Source organism: Lipotes vexillifer, unplaced genomic scaffold (assembly GCF_000442215.2).
Source record: "Lipotes vexillifer unplaced genomic scaffold, Lipotes_vexillifer_v1.1 scaffold1601, whole genome shotgun sequence".
Classification (NCBI taxonomy): Eukaryota; Metazoa; Chordata; class Mammalia; order Artiodactyla; family Lipotidae; genus Lipotes; species Lipotes vexillifer.
Genome location: NW_006794224.1, coordinates 116,511 through 136,475, shown reverse-complemented (window position 1 = coordinate 136,475; position 19,965 = coordinate 116,511). Strand labels below are relative to the sequence as shown.

Sequence of the window (19,965 nt, the reverse complement as noted above, 5' to 3'; positions counted from 1 at the left end):
TTTAGTGGTCGGATTAACTAGAATGACGCAATATAACATAGTATTTAGTAGTTTCCACGTGATTACCAGTTCAACCTGGAACAAATGACTTAATTTCTTAGAGCTTCGGTTTGCTTACCGGTAAAGGGGGCTAATGCTTATACCTACCTCCTATCTCATCAGATTGTTCCAAGGATTAAACGCAAAAATGCACACAAAAGGTCTAACGAAGTGCCTGATAAGGGCTCAATAAATTCCTATCACTACGACCACTTCGTCAAAAATTTCAGTGTGAAAAGCCTCAAAAAAAACCAGAGGACTAAAGACAAGCCACGAGCTTGGCATTTTCCACCGAGTCAACGCTGCTCGGGAAATCAGTCCCATCAACGGCCAGGCACCCTGGAGGTACCCCCACCCTTTGGAAAGCGGGGTGACTCGGTGGGCCGGGTCGCGCAGACCCAAGGTCGCTTTCCAAGCTCCGCCGGGCTGAGGCGACAACCGGGCTGGTCCTGCCCAGCGACTGCTGCCATGGCAACCGCCACAGGGTCCCCACTGGAGGCGCCACCTCTTCTGGCTAAACCTAAAGTCCTCACAGCGGAAGCCAACTGAACGGCCTCGAAGTGGCCAGCTTAGGCCTCTCGGCGACTTCCCGGGGCTCACACTCCAGGAAAAAAGCCACAGTCCCCTCGCCGCTGGCCGCGGAGCCCCCGACCCCCCTTCCAGGCCCTTCCGGCCGCCGCCCTTTAACCCCCGGAAGTGGGCGGGAGAGGAAGCGGCTGGTGATGCTGGAACAAATATGGCCGCCCCGGCGCCCGTCGGCTCTTCGGGCTCCCGCAGTCCTCGGCTGGCCGCCGGCCTTCGGCTGTTTCCACTACTGGGGCTGCTGCAGCTGCTGGTCGAGCCTGGCCTGGGCCGCGTCCACCACCTGGCGCTCAAGGTAAGGCCGGCCGGGGCCGGGTAGGAGCGGGCCGGGTGCCGGAGGCCGCGGCCGCTCCCGGGAGCTGGGGGCAACTTTGGCCCAGAGGAGGGGGGGGGTTGTCTGTGAGCGTTTGGGTTCCCGCCCTTTTTCCCGGGCGCGGCCTCTCTCCGAGAGGTTTCTGTTGGGAACTGTGGTGATGGCGGGAGTCCTCGGTCTGTCTGGAAAGGGCAGGAAGATTCGAGCTGAGAGAGGGGAAGGGGCTGAACTGCGGCGTAACCCCGAAGGACTCCGGAGGCCGCGCTTGCAGTCCCTGTTGGTTTCCCTAGCTTCCTTGCCGACAGCAACCTGCTTTTCCTCCTCCCTTCTCACCTCCAACTTTTATGCCCCACTTCGCTTGTCCGCGGTCTCCACTTGTCCATGCCCTTGTACTTGGCAGAACCTTTGCCTCAATTTCCCGGTTCGGCTTCGGGCGCACTCTGGACTGATCAAAGCGGGAATCTCCAGGAGGAATTTCAAATCTCGCTTGAAATACGTGACCGGAAATTTAGACCCAACATTTAAAATATGTTTCTAATTAGAGGGCCTGCCTTTTTATCTCTCGCTCCTGTCATTGTCTGTCTAGGGAAGGGATTTATGATAGGCCTAGAATGATCCCTTGGATCTTGCTTTATAACTCAAAACATGCCTCCAGGCGATTCAGCAGGTTAATATATCTGGAAAGTAGAAAACTAAATCGTTATGACTCAAAGCTTTGTGCATTGTTTTTATAATATACAATTTTCTTAGAAGTGTGGGATTGTAGAAAGTTTGCCTTATTAAAACAGTACTTTAACAAAGCATTGTATTTTGTGAATGTATAGTTTAAAGAATACAGAATCTGGATTAAAAAACCTGGCCAGACCCATACTCCATACCTTGGTTACCAGTTGTTCGTAAATAAAATGTATCCTGATTAAAATGGTTCCCAACCGCAGGAAGCCAAGTGAGTCTTGGCTCCTTTTGAGAATCTGCTGAAAGGTATTGAATCTCTCCCCAGAAAATGCAGGTAGAAATGTAGGCAAAACTTTCTTGGAATTTCTAGGGCTTTATAATCCTGCGGAAGCTTATCCATAGGCCCTAGTCCCCAGGTTTACGACTCCAAGAGGTGAGCTCCTAAAATTCTTTTACTTTATAGTTTGGGATCATGAGTCTTAGATGAAGTCATGCAACTGAGCTTATGTAGTTTATAAATTAGAGACAAAGCTAATACTAGGACACACTGGATCATGTCTCTTGGGTTTGGGCATTTCTTTTTTTTTTTTTTTTTTTTTTTTTTTTTTTTTTGCGGTACCGTTGTGGAGCACAGGCTCCGGACGCCCAGGCTCAGCGGCCATGGCTCACGGGCCCAGCCGCTCTGAGGCATGTGGGATCCTCCCGGATCGGGGCACGAACCCGTGTCCCCTGCATCGGCAGGCGGACTCTCAACCACTGCGCCACCAGGGAAGCCCCTGGGCATTTCTAAAATTAAAGTGTCGGATGGCCAGCATCAGTAGGTAAATAAATACTGACCATATTGGTATAGAGGAAAAAGTATACTATCCTCAGTGGTAGCAGCAACCCGAGTTGGTGTAATTCTGGTGATTGATTTCTCCATATTGTGCTAAATTAATTAATACTTTTCATCTTTGTAATTGTTTCTCAAGTACTGTGGTGCCCTTTCCATAGTCAGTGCTGTAGTTGCTCCTTTTCTCTTAAAGTAAACAGTATGGCGTTTTGCCCAAGGAAATGGAAATCACCTGAAGAGAGCCTGTCAGAGCAGCAACACTAGATTATCTTCTTTTGCTTGAGACCGAGAGAAATAGGAGAATTTCAACCATACACCAAATAGACAGAACAGTATAGTGAACTCCCATGTAGCTGTCCCCCAGCCTCAGTAACCATTAACCACTGGCTAATTCTGCCCCTTCCCCACACAAATCACTTCTCAGTTGCATTCTTTATTTTTTAATTAGAAACAAGTCTTTTCATTTTTTATTCAGTTTTCTCATCACATGCTACATTTTCCATCATTCTTCTGGTTTTCTCAGTCTTCTCAAATTTCTTCTCTTCTGTTCTTTCTTTAGAGTCCTTAACTTTTTGAAACAACTTTATTGAGGCATAGTTTATATACATTAAAATTCACCCATTTTAAGTGTACAATTCAGTGATTTGTTAGTAAATTTACTGAGTTGTGCATCTATCAACACTGTTCAGCCATAGAACATTTCCATCACCTCTGTAAGATCACTTATGTTGGTTTACAGTTAATTCCTACTCACCTCCAGCCCCAGACAACCACTAATCTACTTTCTGTCTCCGTAGATTTGCCCTTTCTGGATATTTCATGTAAATGGAATCACCCAGCATGTGATCTTTTGTGTGTGGCTCCTTTTATTTATGTTGTTGAGGTTCATACATGTTGTACTGTGTATTAGTAATTCGTTCCTTTCAATGGCTGACTACTATTCCATTGTATGCATATACAACCTTATGCTCAGCCATTCACCAGTGATGGACATTTGGGTTTCCTTTTTTGGCTATTGTGAATAATATTGCTGCAAACATTCACATGCAGGTCTTTGTGGGGACATATGTTTTCATTTTGCGGGATGATAGCTAGGAGTGGAGTAGAATTGCTGGATCATATGGAAGATATGTATTTAACTTCTAAAGAAACTGCCAAAGCACTTTCAAAGTGACTATACCATTTTACAGTCCCACCAGAAATCTGTGAGGGTTCTCCTTTCTACATATTGTGCCAACATTAGTACTTCTTATGTTATTTTAGAGTGAATCAAAGTCATCATGTTGTTTGATCCATAAATATTTCAGTATGTACCTATAAGAAACAGGGACCCTTTCAAAAACAACTACAATGCCATTATAACAAAGAAAAAAGTTAATCTTTAATATCATGAAATACCAAATCAGGTTCAAATTTCCATTGGTTATAAATGGATTTAAACTTTTTAAAAATCAGAATCTAAATATTGTCCTTACATTATGATTGGTTAATATGTCTCTTCCTTTTTTTTTTTCTTTTGCGGTACGCGGGCCCCTCACTGCTGTGGCCTCTCCAATTGCAGAGCACAGGCTCTGGACGCGCAGGCTCAGCGGCCATGGCTCCCCGGCCCAGCCGCTCCGTGGCATGTGGGATCCTCCCGGACTGGGGCACGAACCCGTGTCCCCTGCATCAGCAGGCAGACTCTCAACCACTGCGCCACCAGGGGAGCCCAATATGTCTCTTAAGTCTCTCTTGATCTAGGGGATCTCATTCCTCCAAGCACCCCCATACTGGATTTTGCTGATTATTTCCTTGTGGTGTAATTTAGTATGTTGATCTATCCTTCATCCTATGTGGCCTGGATATGCTGGATCGTGTGTGTGTGTGTGTGTGTGTGTGTGTGTGTGTGTGTGTGTGTGTGTTTAAGAAAAGCTAGAAATTCAGGCTTTTATGTGAAATTAGCTAGCAACTAACTCAAATTTAAAAATGAAAAGAAAACACGGTGTTGGCCAAGTATAACACATTTGTGGGCCAGTCTAGTCAGCGGACTGCCAGTTGGAGAGCTGTTGAAAATATACAAGTGGCTAGGTAAGTGGCCATCAGCTAGCTCAGTTAAATGTTACTGTATTTATTTTCTAAATTCAGTTTGTGAGAAAAACGAAATTGAAATATCGTTACTCCACTTGCTTTATATTTGAAAACAGTGTAAAATATGAAGTTATTGAGGAACATAAAACACTTTTGTGTTCTAATATTTAGTGAAAAGAGCAGAATTGTATTCTAGTATTTAGTGAAAAGTTTAAAACAACTTTTTAAAAAAAGGAGAAAATACAGCAAAATGGTAGTTGTCTTTAGGAATTATGGGAATTTTTTTTCTTATTTCATCTCCAGATCTGACCTTTCTTCTGAGCTCCGGACAAGTATATCGGATTTCTTAACCCCTGTTTCCACTCAGATGGCTCATAAGCACCTCTGTATGTTAGAAACCAACCTGTCCTTCCACTCCCTTCACCCTCAACCTATATGTACTCCTTCTCTAGTTTTTCTTTTCTTAGTATCTGGGACCACCAGCTGCTCATTTTCTCAAGTCAGAAATCTTTTATTCTTATCTTCTCATCATCAGGTTCCATAGATGTGTGTTCTAAATAAATAGACTCCAATCCATTCACTGCTCTCTGTCATCACCACTGTGACTGTTGGGTCTAGGCCATCCTTATATCTCTTGGACCAGGGCGGTCTTCTCATACCTGGTGTCCTAGCATTACTCCAGTTTGTATTTTGTTTTGTAGCTGGAATGATCTTCCTAAAAGCCAAAGCCAGTCGTGTCACTCCCCTTTTCAGCCCATCAGTGGCACCCTGTTCCCCTTAGGGGGAACTCACAACTCTTAGACTGCCAGTCTTTCTGTTAGCTAGCCTCCTCTCTAGTCTCATTGCCCTTCCTTTCTTTAGTTTCTTAGTTCATGTGTGTTCAGCTTGGTGAATTTTTTTTTTCCCCCGGTACGCGGGCCTCTCACTGTTGTTATTTTAGAGTGAATCAAAGTCATCATGTTGTTTGATCCATAAATATTTCATTATGTACCTATAAGAAACAGGGACTCTTTCAAAAACATAATACAATGCTATTATAACAAAGAAAAAAATTAATCTTTAATATCATGAAATACCAAATCAGATTCAAATTTCCATTGGTCATAAATTGATTTAAACTTTTGAAAAATCAGAGTGGGGGCTACTCTTCATTGTGGTGCGCGGGCTTCTCATTGCGGTGGCTCCTCTTGTTGCAGAGCACAGGCTCTAGGCGCGCGGGCTTCAGTAGTTGTGGCACGCGGGCTCTAGAGCGCAGGCTCAGTAGTTGTGGCACATGGGCTTAGTTGCACGTGGGATCTCCCCGGACCAGGGCTCAACCCTTGTCCCCTCCACTGGCAGGCGGATTCTTAACCACTGTGCCACCAGGGAAGCCCGGACATATGATAGTTTTAAAAAAGCATTTCACAGAAGAAAAACCCAAATGGCTGATAAACCTAGATGAGGTGCTCAAACTCATGAAGTACCAGGAAATGCAAATTCAGTCAACATCAGCCTTGATTTTCCCCAAAACTGGGAAAAATGTAATGTTTGATGACATCAAGTTTCAGTAAGGATGTAAGGAAACTTTCATATATTTTGGGGATCCATTTGGCAATTTCTAGTAAAATTGAAAATGTGCCATCTAGATATATATATACCCTCAATCCCCACACACATAATGCATAAGATATGTACAGGGAATGTTCATAACAGCATTGTCACAGCAGAAGATTGGGAATTAACCTGAATGCACAAGTAATGCTTTGGGGAAATGGATATACTGTGATGTACATAATGATGGAACACAAGCAGATAAAGTGAGGAACTAGAGCATATTCAATGTATCAACACAGTTAGGTGCTCAAAGAATACAGGGTTGTCTGAAAATGCAGGTTGCCAGACATACACATACATTGTGACACAGTTTATCCAAATTTTAAAAACATAGCAATGCTATATGATGTTTATGGTTATGGATACGTCCAGTGAAAAATAGAAGCGCACTTAACCAATTCATGAGCTTGGGAAGCGATGGTGGAGGGGAATAGGATTCAGAAGAGGTACAAAGGCGCTTAACTTTGTCAATGAAGTTCTGTTCTTTTCCTCCTTCCCGCCCTCCCTTCCTGTGGCTCTGAAGCAACTACAATACAGACATTTGGTAATTATGGGGAGTGGGGAGTTGGATATTTGTTGCTATTCCTTTTAGTGTTCTGCAGCGAGGGGTATTGTGAGTCTTCTGAGGGCAAGGCCTCACTTGTCTCGCTGACCATTGATTGCGCAGGGCCTGACACAGATGAGGATTCAGGAAGAGTATGTTGAATGAGGAAATGAATGTGTGCTGTGTTCCAGATTTTCTAAAATGAGCGCTTACTACTGGAAAAAGTATGGTTGCCAGTGTTTATAAAAATAGAAATTCTTTGCACCTGGGTGGTGGGCTTGTGAGTGCTTAGTACGTGGCTGATCTTGTTATAGATGCCACCAAACAGCAAGATTATAAATTATGGCTCTGTACTTTTCTCTTTTGTTTGGTTAGTACCACTGAAAAGCTACAATGACTGAAAAATGTGTTTTAAATATTCTTAGATGTAAAAGGAAAACACCAACCTATTATTATTAGTTTATACCTGAGTGGTAAGGTTGCAGTTACTTTTCTGTACTTTTTCAATTACATTTTCTGTGAGCATGTGCAAGTTTTATAATTGAAAATAAATGATATTAAAATAAAACAGAGATGAGAGGGAAATCTCCAAATTCTGAATAGTTTTCACAAGGTGGTGAAATAGTAGTGACCCGGGGGCAGGGGAGAGCTTTGATTCTTTTTTCCCTAATATAGTTGTCTTTTTTTTTTTTTTTTGGCCACAGCATGTGGGATCTTAGTTCCCTGACCAGGGATCTAACCCGTGCCCCCTGTGGTGGAAGCACGGAGTCCTATCCACTGGACCGCCAGGAAATTCCCCATTTGTAATTTTTAAAAATTAAATTTGATTTTACAAAAACTATTCTATTCACTCCTAAAGTCACATAAAAATGATTGTTTTGAATACAGTACCTCATTTTGAGAGGCATAGTTTACAGACACCCAGAAATGTTCTTGCTTCGATAAAGTGTAGAGTAGAACAACAGAAGTTATAATCACCTTTCGTAAAACATTTGAAGGAGTCAAATAGTATTTGTTACATGACAAGTAACTTTGCCTTTTGGTGACCTAAGAGCTTTTCTGTTATGAGTCCTACTCCTTCCTGTTGCCCATCCCCTTAGTTGGATTCTTCCGAGTTGACCACTGGTACCATTTGGTGTGTCCCTTCCACGTTAAGGTCTTCGTATACACATTCCCCACACGTATGTTTCTTTCTTTCCTTTTTTTTGGTGTAATCACTTTATAACATCTAAGTCAGGTCAGGGTGTGTGCAGAGTTCTTCGATGACTTCTAAGCCAATGTCCAGCCATCCTGGCCTCTTGCAGTCCTTCATCCACAAAGCAGAGGTTCAGCTGAGGGTAGCGCTCCTGGGTGCCGAGGCCCAAGTGCCCTTCCTCTTTTACACCTGCAGGCTGAAGCCCAGCTCCTCTCAGTCCCTGCTCAAAGATGCCTTCCCAGTGAAGCTTTCTCTGACCAGCCTCGCTTAGCTGGCAGTGCTGCACGCCCTCCTCTCCCTTCCCTGCTGTATTTCTCTGTCGCGCTCATCACCATTGAGCAGACGATGGCTCATACTGTTTATTTGTTCTTATCTCTCTGTCTCTACTAGAGTGTAAGCTCAGTGAGAGAGGCCTTTTTGTTCATTTTGTCAGTGTTTTGTTCTCACAACCTAGAGCAGTGCCCGTAGGTACGCAATAAATACTTGTCAAATGAATGAACCTTTTCATTTATCAGTTGTGGACATTTAAAAAATGTTAGCGTATGTATGGGTCTACTTCATTCTGTTTAACTACTGCAATAACACTCCATTGTAAGAGGGACTCACCATTTCTAAAAATCATTCTTCTGTTGATGGAAATTTATAGTGTATTTTTATTGCTTGATTTTAGCTATTATAAACAAAGCTGCTATGAATATTCTTGTCATATATCTTTGTGTATTTCTGTGGAGTAGATTCCTAGGAAAGGTACCAAATAGCCCTCTATAAAGGTTTTATCAATTGACGCTCCACCAGTAGAGTATGAGGATGTTCAGAGTGTTCATTTACCCACATACTCCACAGCACATTATATCTTAGCTTATGCCAACCTGATAGGGAAAAGGTGACATCTTATTTTAAGTTGACTGTTGGTGAGGTTCAGGATCTCAGCATGTTTATTAGCCCCCTGCTGGCTTTTAATTTCAGATCTTCTCTGTAGACCAGAAAATTTAGGAAAACTTATTTCAGTAAGAGTATACTTTTCAGTGTATATATGTTCTTAAATGCTGGTAAAGCATTTGTGGTGGGAAATGCATGCAAACAGAAAACATGAAGAAGAGAAGAAAAATTGCACCCATAATTAAGACCCAAAACTTCACTTTTTTTAAAATAAATTTTTTAATTTATTTTTATTTTTGGCTGTGTTGTGTCTCCATTACTGCACGTGGGCTTTCTCTAGTTGCGGCGAGCGGGAGCTACTCTGTTGCGGTGCGCGGGCTTCTCATTGCGGTGGCTTCCCTTGTTGCGGAGCACGGGCTCTAGGCGCATGGACTTCAGTAGTTGTGGCACGCGGGCTCAGTAGTTGTGGCTTGCGGGCTCTAGAGCGCAGGCTCAGTAGTTGTGGCACACGGGCTTAGTTGCTCCGCAGCATGTGGGATCTTCCCGGACCAGGGCTCAAACCCATGTCCCCTGCATTGGCAGGTGGATTCTTAACCACTGTGTCACCAGGGAAGCCCCAGGTATACAGTATTGTTAACTGTAGTCACCACGTTGTACATTAAGTCTGCAGAATTTACTCATCCTGCGTATCTGAAACTTTGTACCCTTTGACCAACATCTTTCCATTTCCCTCTACCCCCAGCCTTGGTAACCACCGTTCTGCTCTTTGCTTCTTAGAATTCAACTTTTTTAGGTTCCACATATAAGTGAGACTGTGCAGTATTTGTCTTTGTGTGTCTGGCTTATTTAACTTAGCATAATATCTTCCAGGTTCATCTGTGTTGTTGCAGATGACAAGGTTTCCTTCTTTTTTTAAGGCTGAAAAATAGTCCATACATAAACACACATTTTCTTTATCCATTTATCTGCTGACAGCTACTCAGATTGTTTCCATATCTTGGCTACTGTGAATAATGTTACAGCTATCTCTTCAAGATAGTGATTTTACTTCCTTTGGATTTATACCCAGAAGTGGGATTGCTGGATCATATAGAGGTTTTTTTTTTTGGCCGCGCCCGCGTCTTATGGGATCTTAGTTCCCCGACCAGGGATTGAACCCAGGCCATGGCATTGAAAGCAGTGAGTCCTAACCACTGGACTGCCAGGGAATTCCCTAGAGTTCTAATTTCAATTTTTTGAGGAACCTTCATACTGTTTTCCATAATGACTCTTCTAATTTACATTCCCACCAACAGTGTACAAGAGTTCCCTTGTCTCCACTCCCTCGTCAACACTTGTTGTCCTTTGACTTTTTGATAATAGCCATTCTAACATGTGTGAGGTGATATTTCATTGTGGCTTTGATTTACATTTCCCTGATGATTAGTGATGTTGAGCACCTTTTATGTCTTCTTTTGAGAAATGTCTATTCAGATCCTTTATCCTTTTTTAAAAAAATTATTTATTTATTTATTTTTGGCTGTGTTGTGTCTTGTTACTGTGCGCAGGCTTTCTCTAGTTGCAGTGAGCGGGCTTCTCATTGTCGTGGCTTCTCTTGTTGCGGAGCACAGGCTCTAGGTACGCAGGCTTCAGTGTTTGTGGCACACAGGCTTCAGTGGTTGTGGCACATGGGCTTAGTAGGCTTCAGTAGTTGTGGCTCACGGGCTCTAGAGCTCAGGCTCAGTAGTTGTGGAGCATGGGCTTAGTTGCTCTGCGGCATATGGGATCTTTCCAGGCCAGGGCTTGAACCCGTGTCCCCTGCATTGGCAGGCAGATTCTTAAGCACTGTGCCACCAGGGAAGCCCCCTTTATCCATTTTTAAATCAGGATATTTGTTTTCTTGCTATTGAGTTGTTTTAGTTCCCTGTATATTTTGGATATTAACCCCTTATCAGATACATGGTTTGCAAATATTTTTCCTCATTCTGTAGGTTGTCTCTTCACTCTGTTGATTGTTTTCTTTGCTGTGCAGAAGATTTTTTGTTTGATGCAATCACATTTGTCTATTTTTCTTTTGTTGCCTGTGCTTTTGGTTTCTATCCAAAAAGTTATTGCCCAGACCATTGTTAAGAAGCTGTTTTCTGATGTTTTCTTGTAGTAGTTTTACAGTTTCAGGTCTCACATTTAAGTCATTAATCCATTTTGAGCTGATTTTTGTATATGGTGTGAGAAAAGGGTCCAGTTTCATTTTTCTGCATGTGGATATACAGTTTTCCCAACACCATTTATTGAAGAGACTATCCTTTCCCCACTGTGTGTTCTTGGCACCTTTGTCAAAGATCAGTTGAACATAAATCAGTGGATTTATTTCTGGGCTCTATATTCTGTCCCATTGGTCTATATGTCTTTATGCTAGTACCATACTATTTTGATTACTATAACTTTGTAATACATTTTGAAATCAGTCAGTGTGATGCCTTCAGCGTTGTTCTTGTTACTCGAGACTGCTTTAAGGTCTTTGTGGTACCATGTGAATTTAGGATTGTTCTAGTTCTGTGAAAAATGCCACTGGAATTTTGATAGGGATTACACTGAATGATATGGATAGAATGGACATTTTAAGAATGTTAATTCTTCCAATCCATGAATACAGCTTATCTCTCCATTTATTTGTGTCTTCTTCAATTTCTTTCATCAATGTTTTTGTCGTTTTCATTGTATAGTTCTTCCTTCTCCTTGGTAAAATTTATTCCAAAGTTAAAAAATATATATATATATATATATATATATATATATATATTTATTTATTTATTTATTATTTTGGCTGCACTGGGTCTTAGTTGCAGTGTGCGGGATCTTCGTTGCGGCATGCAGGATCTTCAGTTGTGGCGCGTGGACTTCTTAGTTGCAGCATGTGAACTTTTAGTTGTGGCATGCATGCGGGATCTAGTTCCGTGACCAGGGATCAGACCTGGGCCCCCTGCATTGGGAGTGCAGAGTCTTATCCGCTGGACCACCAGGGAGGTTCCTGTTGTTTTTTTTTATGCTATTGAAAATAGAATTGTTTTCTTTATTTCTCTTTCAGATATTTCGTTATTGTATAAGAAATGCCACTAATTTTTGTATGTTGGTTTTGTCTTGCAACTTTACTGAATTTGTTTATTAGGTTTTAAAAAATATTTTATTTATTTATTTATTTGGTTGTGCCAGGTCTTAGTTGCGGCTGGTGGGCTCCTTAGTTGTGGCATGAGAACTCTTAGTTGCGGCATGCTTGTGGGATCTAGTTCCCTGACCACGGTTTGAACCCGGGCCTCCTGCATTGGAAGTGCGGAGTCTTAACCACTGCACCACCATGGAAGTCCCATGAATTTATTAGTTTTAATAGTTTCTTGGAGGAGTCTTTAGTGTTTTCTATATATAACATCATGTCATCTCTGAACAGAGACGATTTTACTTTTCCCTTTCCGATTTGGATACCTGTTATTTCTTTTTCTTGTCTGATTGCTCTGGCTAGAACTTCTAATACTGTGTTGAATGGTGAGAGTAGGCATCCTTGCCTTGTTCCTGATCTTAGGGGGAAAGCTTACACCTTTTCACTGTTGAGTATGATGTTAGCTGTGGACTTGTCATATTACAGCCTGTATCATGCTGAGGTACATTCCTTCCATACCTGATCTGTTGAGCGTCTTTATCATGAAAGGATGTTGTATTTGTCAAATGCCTTTTCTGCATTTACTGAGATAATCATAGGATTTTTTCCTTCACTTTGTTAATGTGGTGTATCACATTTATTGACTTACATATGTTGAACCCTCCTTGCATCCCAGGGATAAATTTTACTTGCTCATGATGTATGAGCCTTTTAATGTGCTGTTGAATTTGGTTTGCTAGTATTTTGTTGAGGATTTTTGCATCCTTGTTCATCAGGGATACTGGCTTGTAATTTTCTTTTCTTGTAGTGTCCTTATAGGCTTGGTATCAGGATGATTCTGGCCTTGTAGAGTAAGTTTGGAAGTGTTCCCTCCTCTTCAGTTCTTTGGAAGAGTTTGAGAAACACTGGTGTTAATTTTTCCTTAACTGTTTGAATACTGATTCAGTCTCCTTATTCAGATTTTCTCTTTCTTCAGATTGAGTCTTGGTAAGTTATATGTTTCTAGGAATTTGTCCATTTCTTCTAGGTACTCCAACCTGCATTTAATATTATAGTTATTACTTTCCAGTATTAGGGGATAGTGGTGTGAAAATGGCTTTCACGTCAGATCTATGTTGAAATCCCAGCTTCACCACTTAGAGTGTCCATAGTCTTGGGTAGCGTTTCATCTCTGAACTTGTGTCTTCATCCCTGTCATGGGGATACTGCTTTTAACCACACTGGCTGAGTGAGGGTTAGACGTCATAGGAAAGCCCTTGGCACATAACCCAGTTCTTGGTAAGTGCTGAAAACAGGGAGTTGTGGTGCTGTTGTGATTGTTTAAAATATTCAAAAACATGTTTTTAATGGCATTGTATTATCAAGTGAAATGCTATACAAAAGTGAAAAAAAAAACAGTAAAGGAATAGAGTTTGTGTGGAAAAAAATCAGTTATAAGGTTACAATTGAAACACTTCCCCCCAAAACCTAGAAAATAGACATTTTGGTGGACTACGTGAATATAGAAATCGATTAACAGGCTTCCATTTTTGCTACACAGCATCTAAATGCGGGATAAATTAGAACACACATACTTTTCACAATTTAAACTTATTGAAGTATAATATACATGCTAAAGAAAATACTCATTGTAAGCATACAACTCAATGAATTTCCACTGTGTAAGAAACTTGTGCAACCAGCAACAGTGTTACCAAGCATTTCCAGAAGCTTCTAAAGGCCACATCCCCCAAGTGACTGGAAAGTCTCTCCCTACCAAGAATAACCAACTACCATCCTGAGTTCTATTGCCTTAGCGTATTTCCCCCTACGTTTGAATTTGAATTTGTTATACCTATGGGGAATATGGCTTGTTTTGCTTAGTGTTATGTCTGTGAGATCCATCCACGTTGCGTGGGGCAGGAATTTTTTCATTTTCCTTCATTGTCCCTCTGTAGCCCTTCTCATCTATGGATTCTGCCGGAGTATTAAGCCCTAAAGTCCAAAGTGATCCATCATATGTAGCTGAATTAATTTCTGTCCTGTGAGTCTAGGATGGTAGTAGCCTTGTAATACCTTCGGGAGAACTGAGAAGATGCCCACTCAAATCATGTTCCGTGGAGGTTCATCTCTCATAGAGTCCCAGGAAAGACCGGGAGCTTTAGCTTTTCTGGTTTTTTGTCGTCCCCCCCTGCCCCCTGGTACAGTGAGGTCGGGCCTCTCACTGTTGTGGCCTCTCCCGTTGCGGACGCGCAGGCTCAGCAGCCATGGCTCATGGGCCCAGCCGCTCCGCGGCATGTGGCATCTTCCCAGACCGGGGCATGAACCGGTGGACTCTCAACCACTGCACCACCAGGGAAGCACAGCTTTTCTGGTTTTTGTGGTCTAGCAGCTCTCCAGTGTCTTCTAGCGGATGACTTCTGGAAGATAACAGTTAAATTATCTTATCTGGCTTTTTTTTTTTTTTTTTTTTTTTTCTCCGGGGGGGTGGTTTTTTGCTGCAAGCTCCTCCATCCCACCTGGAGGTGGAAGGAAGTCTAGCAAATGCATAGCTGGGCTCCTAAAAAGAGGAGGGAAAGTCCCAGGGCCAGATAAAGGGGAGAGGGAGAGAAGGAGCTGAAACCCCAGAGGTAAAATAACACAAGCCAGGGCTGCCCCAAAGCGTAGAAATCTGGACCCAGAGCCTTGGATTTTGAGTAGCCGGTGAGGGAGAGCAGGAGCCAAATGTTTTTTTTTTTTTTTTTTTTTTTCTCCCGGGGAGTGCTGGTTTGCTGCAAGCTCCTCCATCCCACCTGGAGGTGGAAGGAAGTCTAGCAAATGCATAGCTGGGCTCCTAAAAAGAGGAGGGAAAGTCCCAGGGCCAGATAAAGGGGAGAGGGAGAGAAGGAGCTGAAACCCCAGAGGTAAAATAACACAAGCCAGGGCTGCCCCAAAGCGTAGAAATCTGGACCCAGAGCCTTGGATTTTGAGTAGCCGGTGAGGGAGAGCAGGAGCCAAAGCCCTAGACCCAGGCCGGGAGGGCCGCCAGGACTGTGTCCCTCTCCTCGGCTCGTAACAGCAGCCTGTCCAGTGCTCTGTTCTTGAGTGAAAGAGTGGGCCAGGAAATAGAGCCCTCCTAACGGCAGTAAAACGTGTCTTAGCTATGGGAGGAGTCAGTGTGATTTTTCTGCTGAAGATCTCATCCTTAGCCTCTCATCACAGGCGTTTGGTGTTTGCAATTAGACTACCTCTGAAGTCCAGGAGCTCCAAGTCTAGAAATAAAAAGTTACCCCTCACACAAAGAAACAAACTGCTAGGAAAGTCAGCAGAGATGACCAAGGACAGAATTAGGGGTTTCAGAGCTCCTCAGTATGTTGTAAGAGGGCTATATTTAAAATGAAAGAAACAACGGATAGAGTTTTAAAATATGAGCAAGAAACAAAACTACCATTAATGACTCTGTGGATTTGAGGAAGAACCAAATCCGAGTTTTAGAAAAGTACTTAGCATAATGCCTTGCATTCAGGAGCTACTTAATAACTGTGCACATTTGGGCAAATAATTCTCAATATAAAACTCATGACTTTACACAACGTGAAGCGTCTTTGTGGAACCTCAACTTTAGAAGTACTCGCTAATAACATTGTCCCGTTGGCCCTAAAATTTGTTGACTGAGTTGACATTGGAATCACCATCTTGAGATAGTTTCAAGTAACGTTCAGATATTCCTGTTGTCCTGCAGTGGGAGGAGCCGGTTACACTAAAATGCCTAAGAAGGTTTATATAAATGAGTGTATTCTTGGAGCAGCTTTGGCCTCTTCTCCCTCCCTCTATGCCCCCCACCCCCGCCTCCATGTTTTGAGTGCCTACTGGATGCCAGGCCTTGTACTTGAAAGAAGCATGGGAGGATGACTAAGACACTGTTCCTCCTTTCCTGGAATCCACATTCCACAGGCCATCGAGTCTGCCCCCGGGACCCTTACAAATACACTGGAATGAATCGAATCTATTGTGTGTTTCCTTCTGCAAAATTGTTGCCATATTATGAGTTTCTGATGAGTCTTCTTCAGCTTTTGGAGCAAGAACACAGCTGTCTGTATTACTGAATATATAGAAACGTTGGTTAGGTAGCAGGGAACTAGGTAACCATAGTTTTCCAAGCAAATGAATAGGTTAACTAATCAAGTTAACTTCTCCATGTTACTAATTCCACCACTGCAAATCCTTTTAGGATGATGTGAGGCATAAGGTTCATCTGAACACCTTTGGATTCTTCAAGAATGGGTACATGATGGTGAATGTCAGTAGTCTTTCAGTGAATGAACCTGAAGGAGCCACAGACAAGGACGCAACTGTAAGTGCCTTTCCAGGAGATCTTTTCTGTTGCTTAGGTGAAAGCTTCACCCCGTACTTAAATATGAAGTATCAGAATGTAGAGAAAATTAAACGTGTGAGCGGGTGTCAGATAGTTTTATTCTTAACAGTTAAGTTGTAATTCTTGAATAATTTTAGTAACAACTGATCCTTCTTACAAAATGAATGCTAAGGAAACCAAGAGGTGGCCAGGCCAAAAGAGTCACCTTTCTGCTCTTGGAGTAATGACGGTAAGGGCGCCCGGGCATCATGTGGTTATTTACTTCCATTGTTTTTACCTCCTCTTAGATTGGATTCAGCCTAGACCGCACAAAGAATGATGGATTTTCTTCTTATCTGGTGAGCATCAAATGCATGACCTGATGACTCCCTTCACTTGAACCCAAGACACTGGGTGGAAACACCCCGCTTCCGTCAGTGCTGTTTTCTTGAGGTGGTAGCGGCTTTGACTTGCAAGCATCTCTGAGCACCCACAGTTGTGTTATTTGAATGGAGTCTGGGCCACTTATTTGCTTAGTTCCTGAAAACGTTTTGTTCTTACTCTAGTGTGAATGAATAAGGTGGTGTATAATTGGGTCTTCCTTTCTCAGGATGAAGATGTGAATTACTGTATTTTAAAGAAACAGTCTGCCTCTGTCACCCTTCTAATCCTAGACATCTCCAGAAGTGAGTAAGTAATTTTACTAATCCTTCAGTTCAATCCTAGAGTAAAGTTAGGGGGAACTTGGTAGTTAAGTTACCATTTATTGTCTGCCACATGCCAAATATTTTGCTGAGTGCTGGAGATTAAAAACAAGATGAGGAAGACAGAGGTCCAGTCCTGGAGGAGCTTCTTGATGGGTGAGGGAGACGGAAGAGCAATACCGGCGATCGCAGCGAGCTAGAGGAGTAGTAGAGCAGAGAGGCTGAGGATGGCAGCAGAGAAGGAAGGGAAGGTGCGGCCACCCTTCTCATGAGTAGACTTTACAGATGAATAAGAAAGGGAAGAGCATTTTAGGCAAAGGGAACGTGATATACAAAGGCAGTGTGGTGTGAAATAGCATGGTGTGTTCAGTGAAGTGAGCGCATTGTCTGCATCCAGATAAGGGGAAGAGAGGAAGGCTCCTCCCCGTTCAGTGCTAGACATGCTCCCCTTGGTACGAGTGATGGTGCCAGCTGAGGTTGCGTGTCCACTCAGGCATGGGAACTTGCTGGTTCCTCCTCAGGCGGGATGGGGCAAACAAAATTGCGGTCTGGTAAGCAGGGGGAAGGGAGGAAATGCATATTAGCTGGGCTACTAATAATGCTCACTGCCCCTCGCGTGCTCCCCAAGGCTTCACTTTAACATCTTACTGGGGTTTTATTTACCTCTTGTTCCTTTTCCCTCGTACACCAATTTGTTGAACACATTGCACATACTTAGGGGAGAATGTGTACCTCAGAATTGTATGGTTGCTACGAACTTAAGCTTTAGAGTGAGACTGCCCAGGTCCTCGCCCAGCTGCTCACTAGCTTACTACTCTTGGGCACGTTCTTTAACCTTTCTGAGCTTTCATTTCAACATCTGTAAAATGCGGATAATAGAATCTGCATCATAGGACATCATGGGACTGCATGAGATGATGGATTTAGAGCTGGAAACAACACCAACTTATAACACTTACTGGCCATAAGCATTACTTTGAACTCCTTTTCTTCTGTCTTGTTTGAATATAGAGTGCGAATAAGATCTCCACCAGAAGCTGGTACCCAGTTACCAAAGATCATCTTCAGCAAGGATGAGAAAGTCCTTGGTCAGAGCCAGGAGCCTGGTGTTAACGCTGTTTCAGCAGGCAGCCAGACTCAGAAAAAACAAGGTAAACTGTGAGGTAGAAGCTAGCATTTTCTTCACTACCCTGATTTGTAGATTCTTTTTTGTTCCTAAGTAAAAACAAATATGATCTTAGCATTATTTTATTTTTGAGGTGATATAAAAATATGTAACAAAGAAAAATGTGGAAAAGATGGGAGAAGAAATGTGATTTCTCCTTATTCCCTGTGTTAGAATTTTAGTAATTTATATTTCCTTCTAAACTTGTTTCCTAAGTCTAGACTATTTGATTTTTAAAACTCATACACGTTTATAATTTTATAAGCATCCCTGTTCATTCAACTTTAAGTTATATCATACTTATCAGTTATCCCATTAAATGGATACTGTAATTTGCTCAGCCTTTCCCCTTAAAGAGACATATTTCAACCTTGATGCTATTATATTAAAACATTGCTACATCATACATTGTTATTTGTAGATTTTTTTTCATATGTAGAACTTTCTTTAGGATGGGTTCCCAGAATTGGAATTTCTGGTTCAAAGGATATGAATACTTTTGAGAATATTGATACATATTTTCATTCCTCTCCACATGAGTGGTGTGAATTTATACTCCTGTTGGGAAATATATAAGAATAGTGCCCACGTCACCATGTCCTAAGACAATACTGTGTTTTTGGTTTTGTTTTGTATTTTAAATTCTAAAGTGAAAGGCAAAAAGGTATTCTTGATTTTGAAGTCACTTTTTTTTAAAAAAATTAATTAATTAATTTATTTATTTTTGGCTGTGTTGGGTCTTCGTTTCACTGCGAGGGCTTTCTCTAGTTGTGGCAAGCGGGGGCCATTCTTCATCGCGGTGCACAGGCCTCTCACTGTCGCGGCCTCTCTTGTCGCAGAGCACAGGCCCCAGACGCGCAGGCTCAGTAGTTGTGGCTCACGGGCCTAGTTGCTCCGCGGCCTGTGGGATCCTCCCAGACCACGGCTCGAACCTGTGTCCCCTGCATTGGCAGGCAGATTCTCAACCACTGCGCCACCAGGGAAGCCCTGAAGTCACTCTTATTACTGAGGCTGCTCTTTTCCTCCATATGTTGATTAACCAATTTATATTTGTGACCTCTTTCATTAACCGTTAGGTTTATCTAATAATTTATATGAGTGCTTTAAAGATAACGATTTATTGTATTATTTATGTGTCTTTTTCTCGGTTTGTCAAAATTCTAACCCAGATTAAAAGAAGTGCAGAAATGTTACATTTGTGTGATGACGTAGTTTCACCTGTGTGCACCATCTCCTCCTCATCCAGGTTCCTCAGGCTCACGTAACCATTCCCTGGGCAGAAAATCTTCTTTTCCTTTTTATTCTGAAACTCTCTCCCTTCCTGCAGGGAGTTTGAGATGCTGTCTTCCTCACGAAGAGGGTCTTAAGTAAAAATAAGACACAGATGCCCTCTCTGTTCATTGAAAGAAGTCATTAGCAATTTCTACACTCCTTGCTGTGGAAATAAAAATAGCATGCTTTATGCTAGTATTATTTCCTATTTTTCCGTGTATATAAATAAATCTCATATATTATATATATATGTATTTTAAACGATCTGTTTTCAAATGTAATTACTTAGAAGATAAGGAAGTCATTCCACGTGGTATCTCTGACAGTAATGTGCACTAGGTTATTTAGAGATGATTTCCCTTGTCTGTACTGAGTATTATCATTTATTAGATTGCATTTATAATAGAACAGGTTGCCATTTGCGGCTTCTACAGCTCAGGAGTGTTTGGGGTTCTAAGCAGATGGCATTTCACAAGATGGCACGTGGCCTCACCGTTTTGATTGTTTCAATTATTTGATATTAGACGAGCTAGAGTCTCATAAAATGATACTGTAATGTACATATGAGCTGAATCATGCAATAATAGCTCTTAAATGGTTCTGCTTCTAGACAGTGGAAAGCCTGAAAGAAGTACAGTGGATTCAAAGGTAAGAAATAACCTG

At 42.2% G+C, this 19,965-nt stretch overlaps 1 protein-coding gene across 1 annotated transcript in view; it reads left to right on the top strand.

Moving 5' to 3' along the window:
- Nucleotides 1–754: 754 nt before the first annotated feature.
- Nucleotides 755–19,965, top strand: part of GPR107 (G protein-coupled receptor 107) — a 68,066-nt gene continuing 48,855 nt past the window's right edge. The window contains exons 1-6 of the mRNA XM_007467092.1: nucleotides 755–916; nucleotides 16,039–16,161; nucleotides 16,470–16,520; nucleotides 16,772–16,851; nucleotides 17,877–18,016; nucleotides 19,913–19,950. Coding sequence (XP_007467154.1) covers nucleotides 776–916; nucleotides 16,039–16,161; nucleotides 16,470–16,520; nucleotides 16,772–16,851; nucleotides 17,877–18,016; nucleotides 19,913–19,950 — 573 coding nt within the window. The 5' untranslated portion in view covers nucleotides 755–775. The remainder of the gene's footprint in view (nucleotides 917–16,038; nucleotides 16,162–16,469; nucleotides 16,521–16,771; nucleotides 16,852–17,876; nucleotides 18,017–19,912; nucleotides 19,951–19,965) is intronic.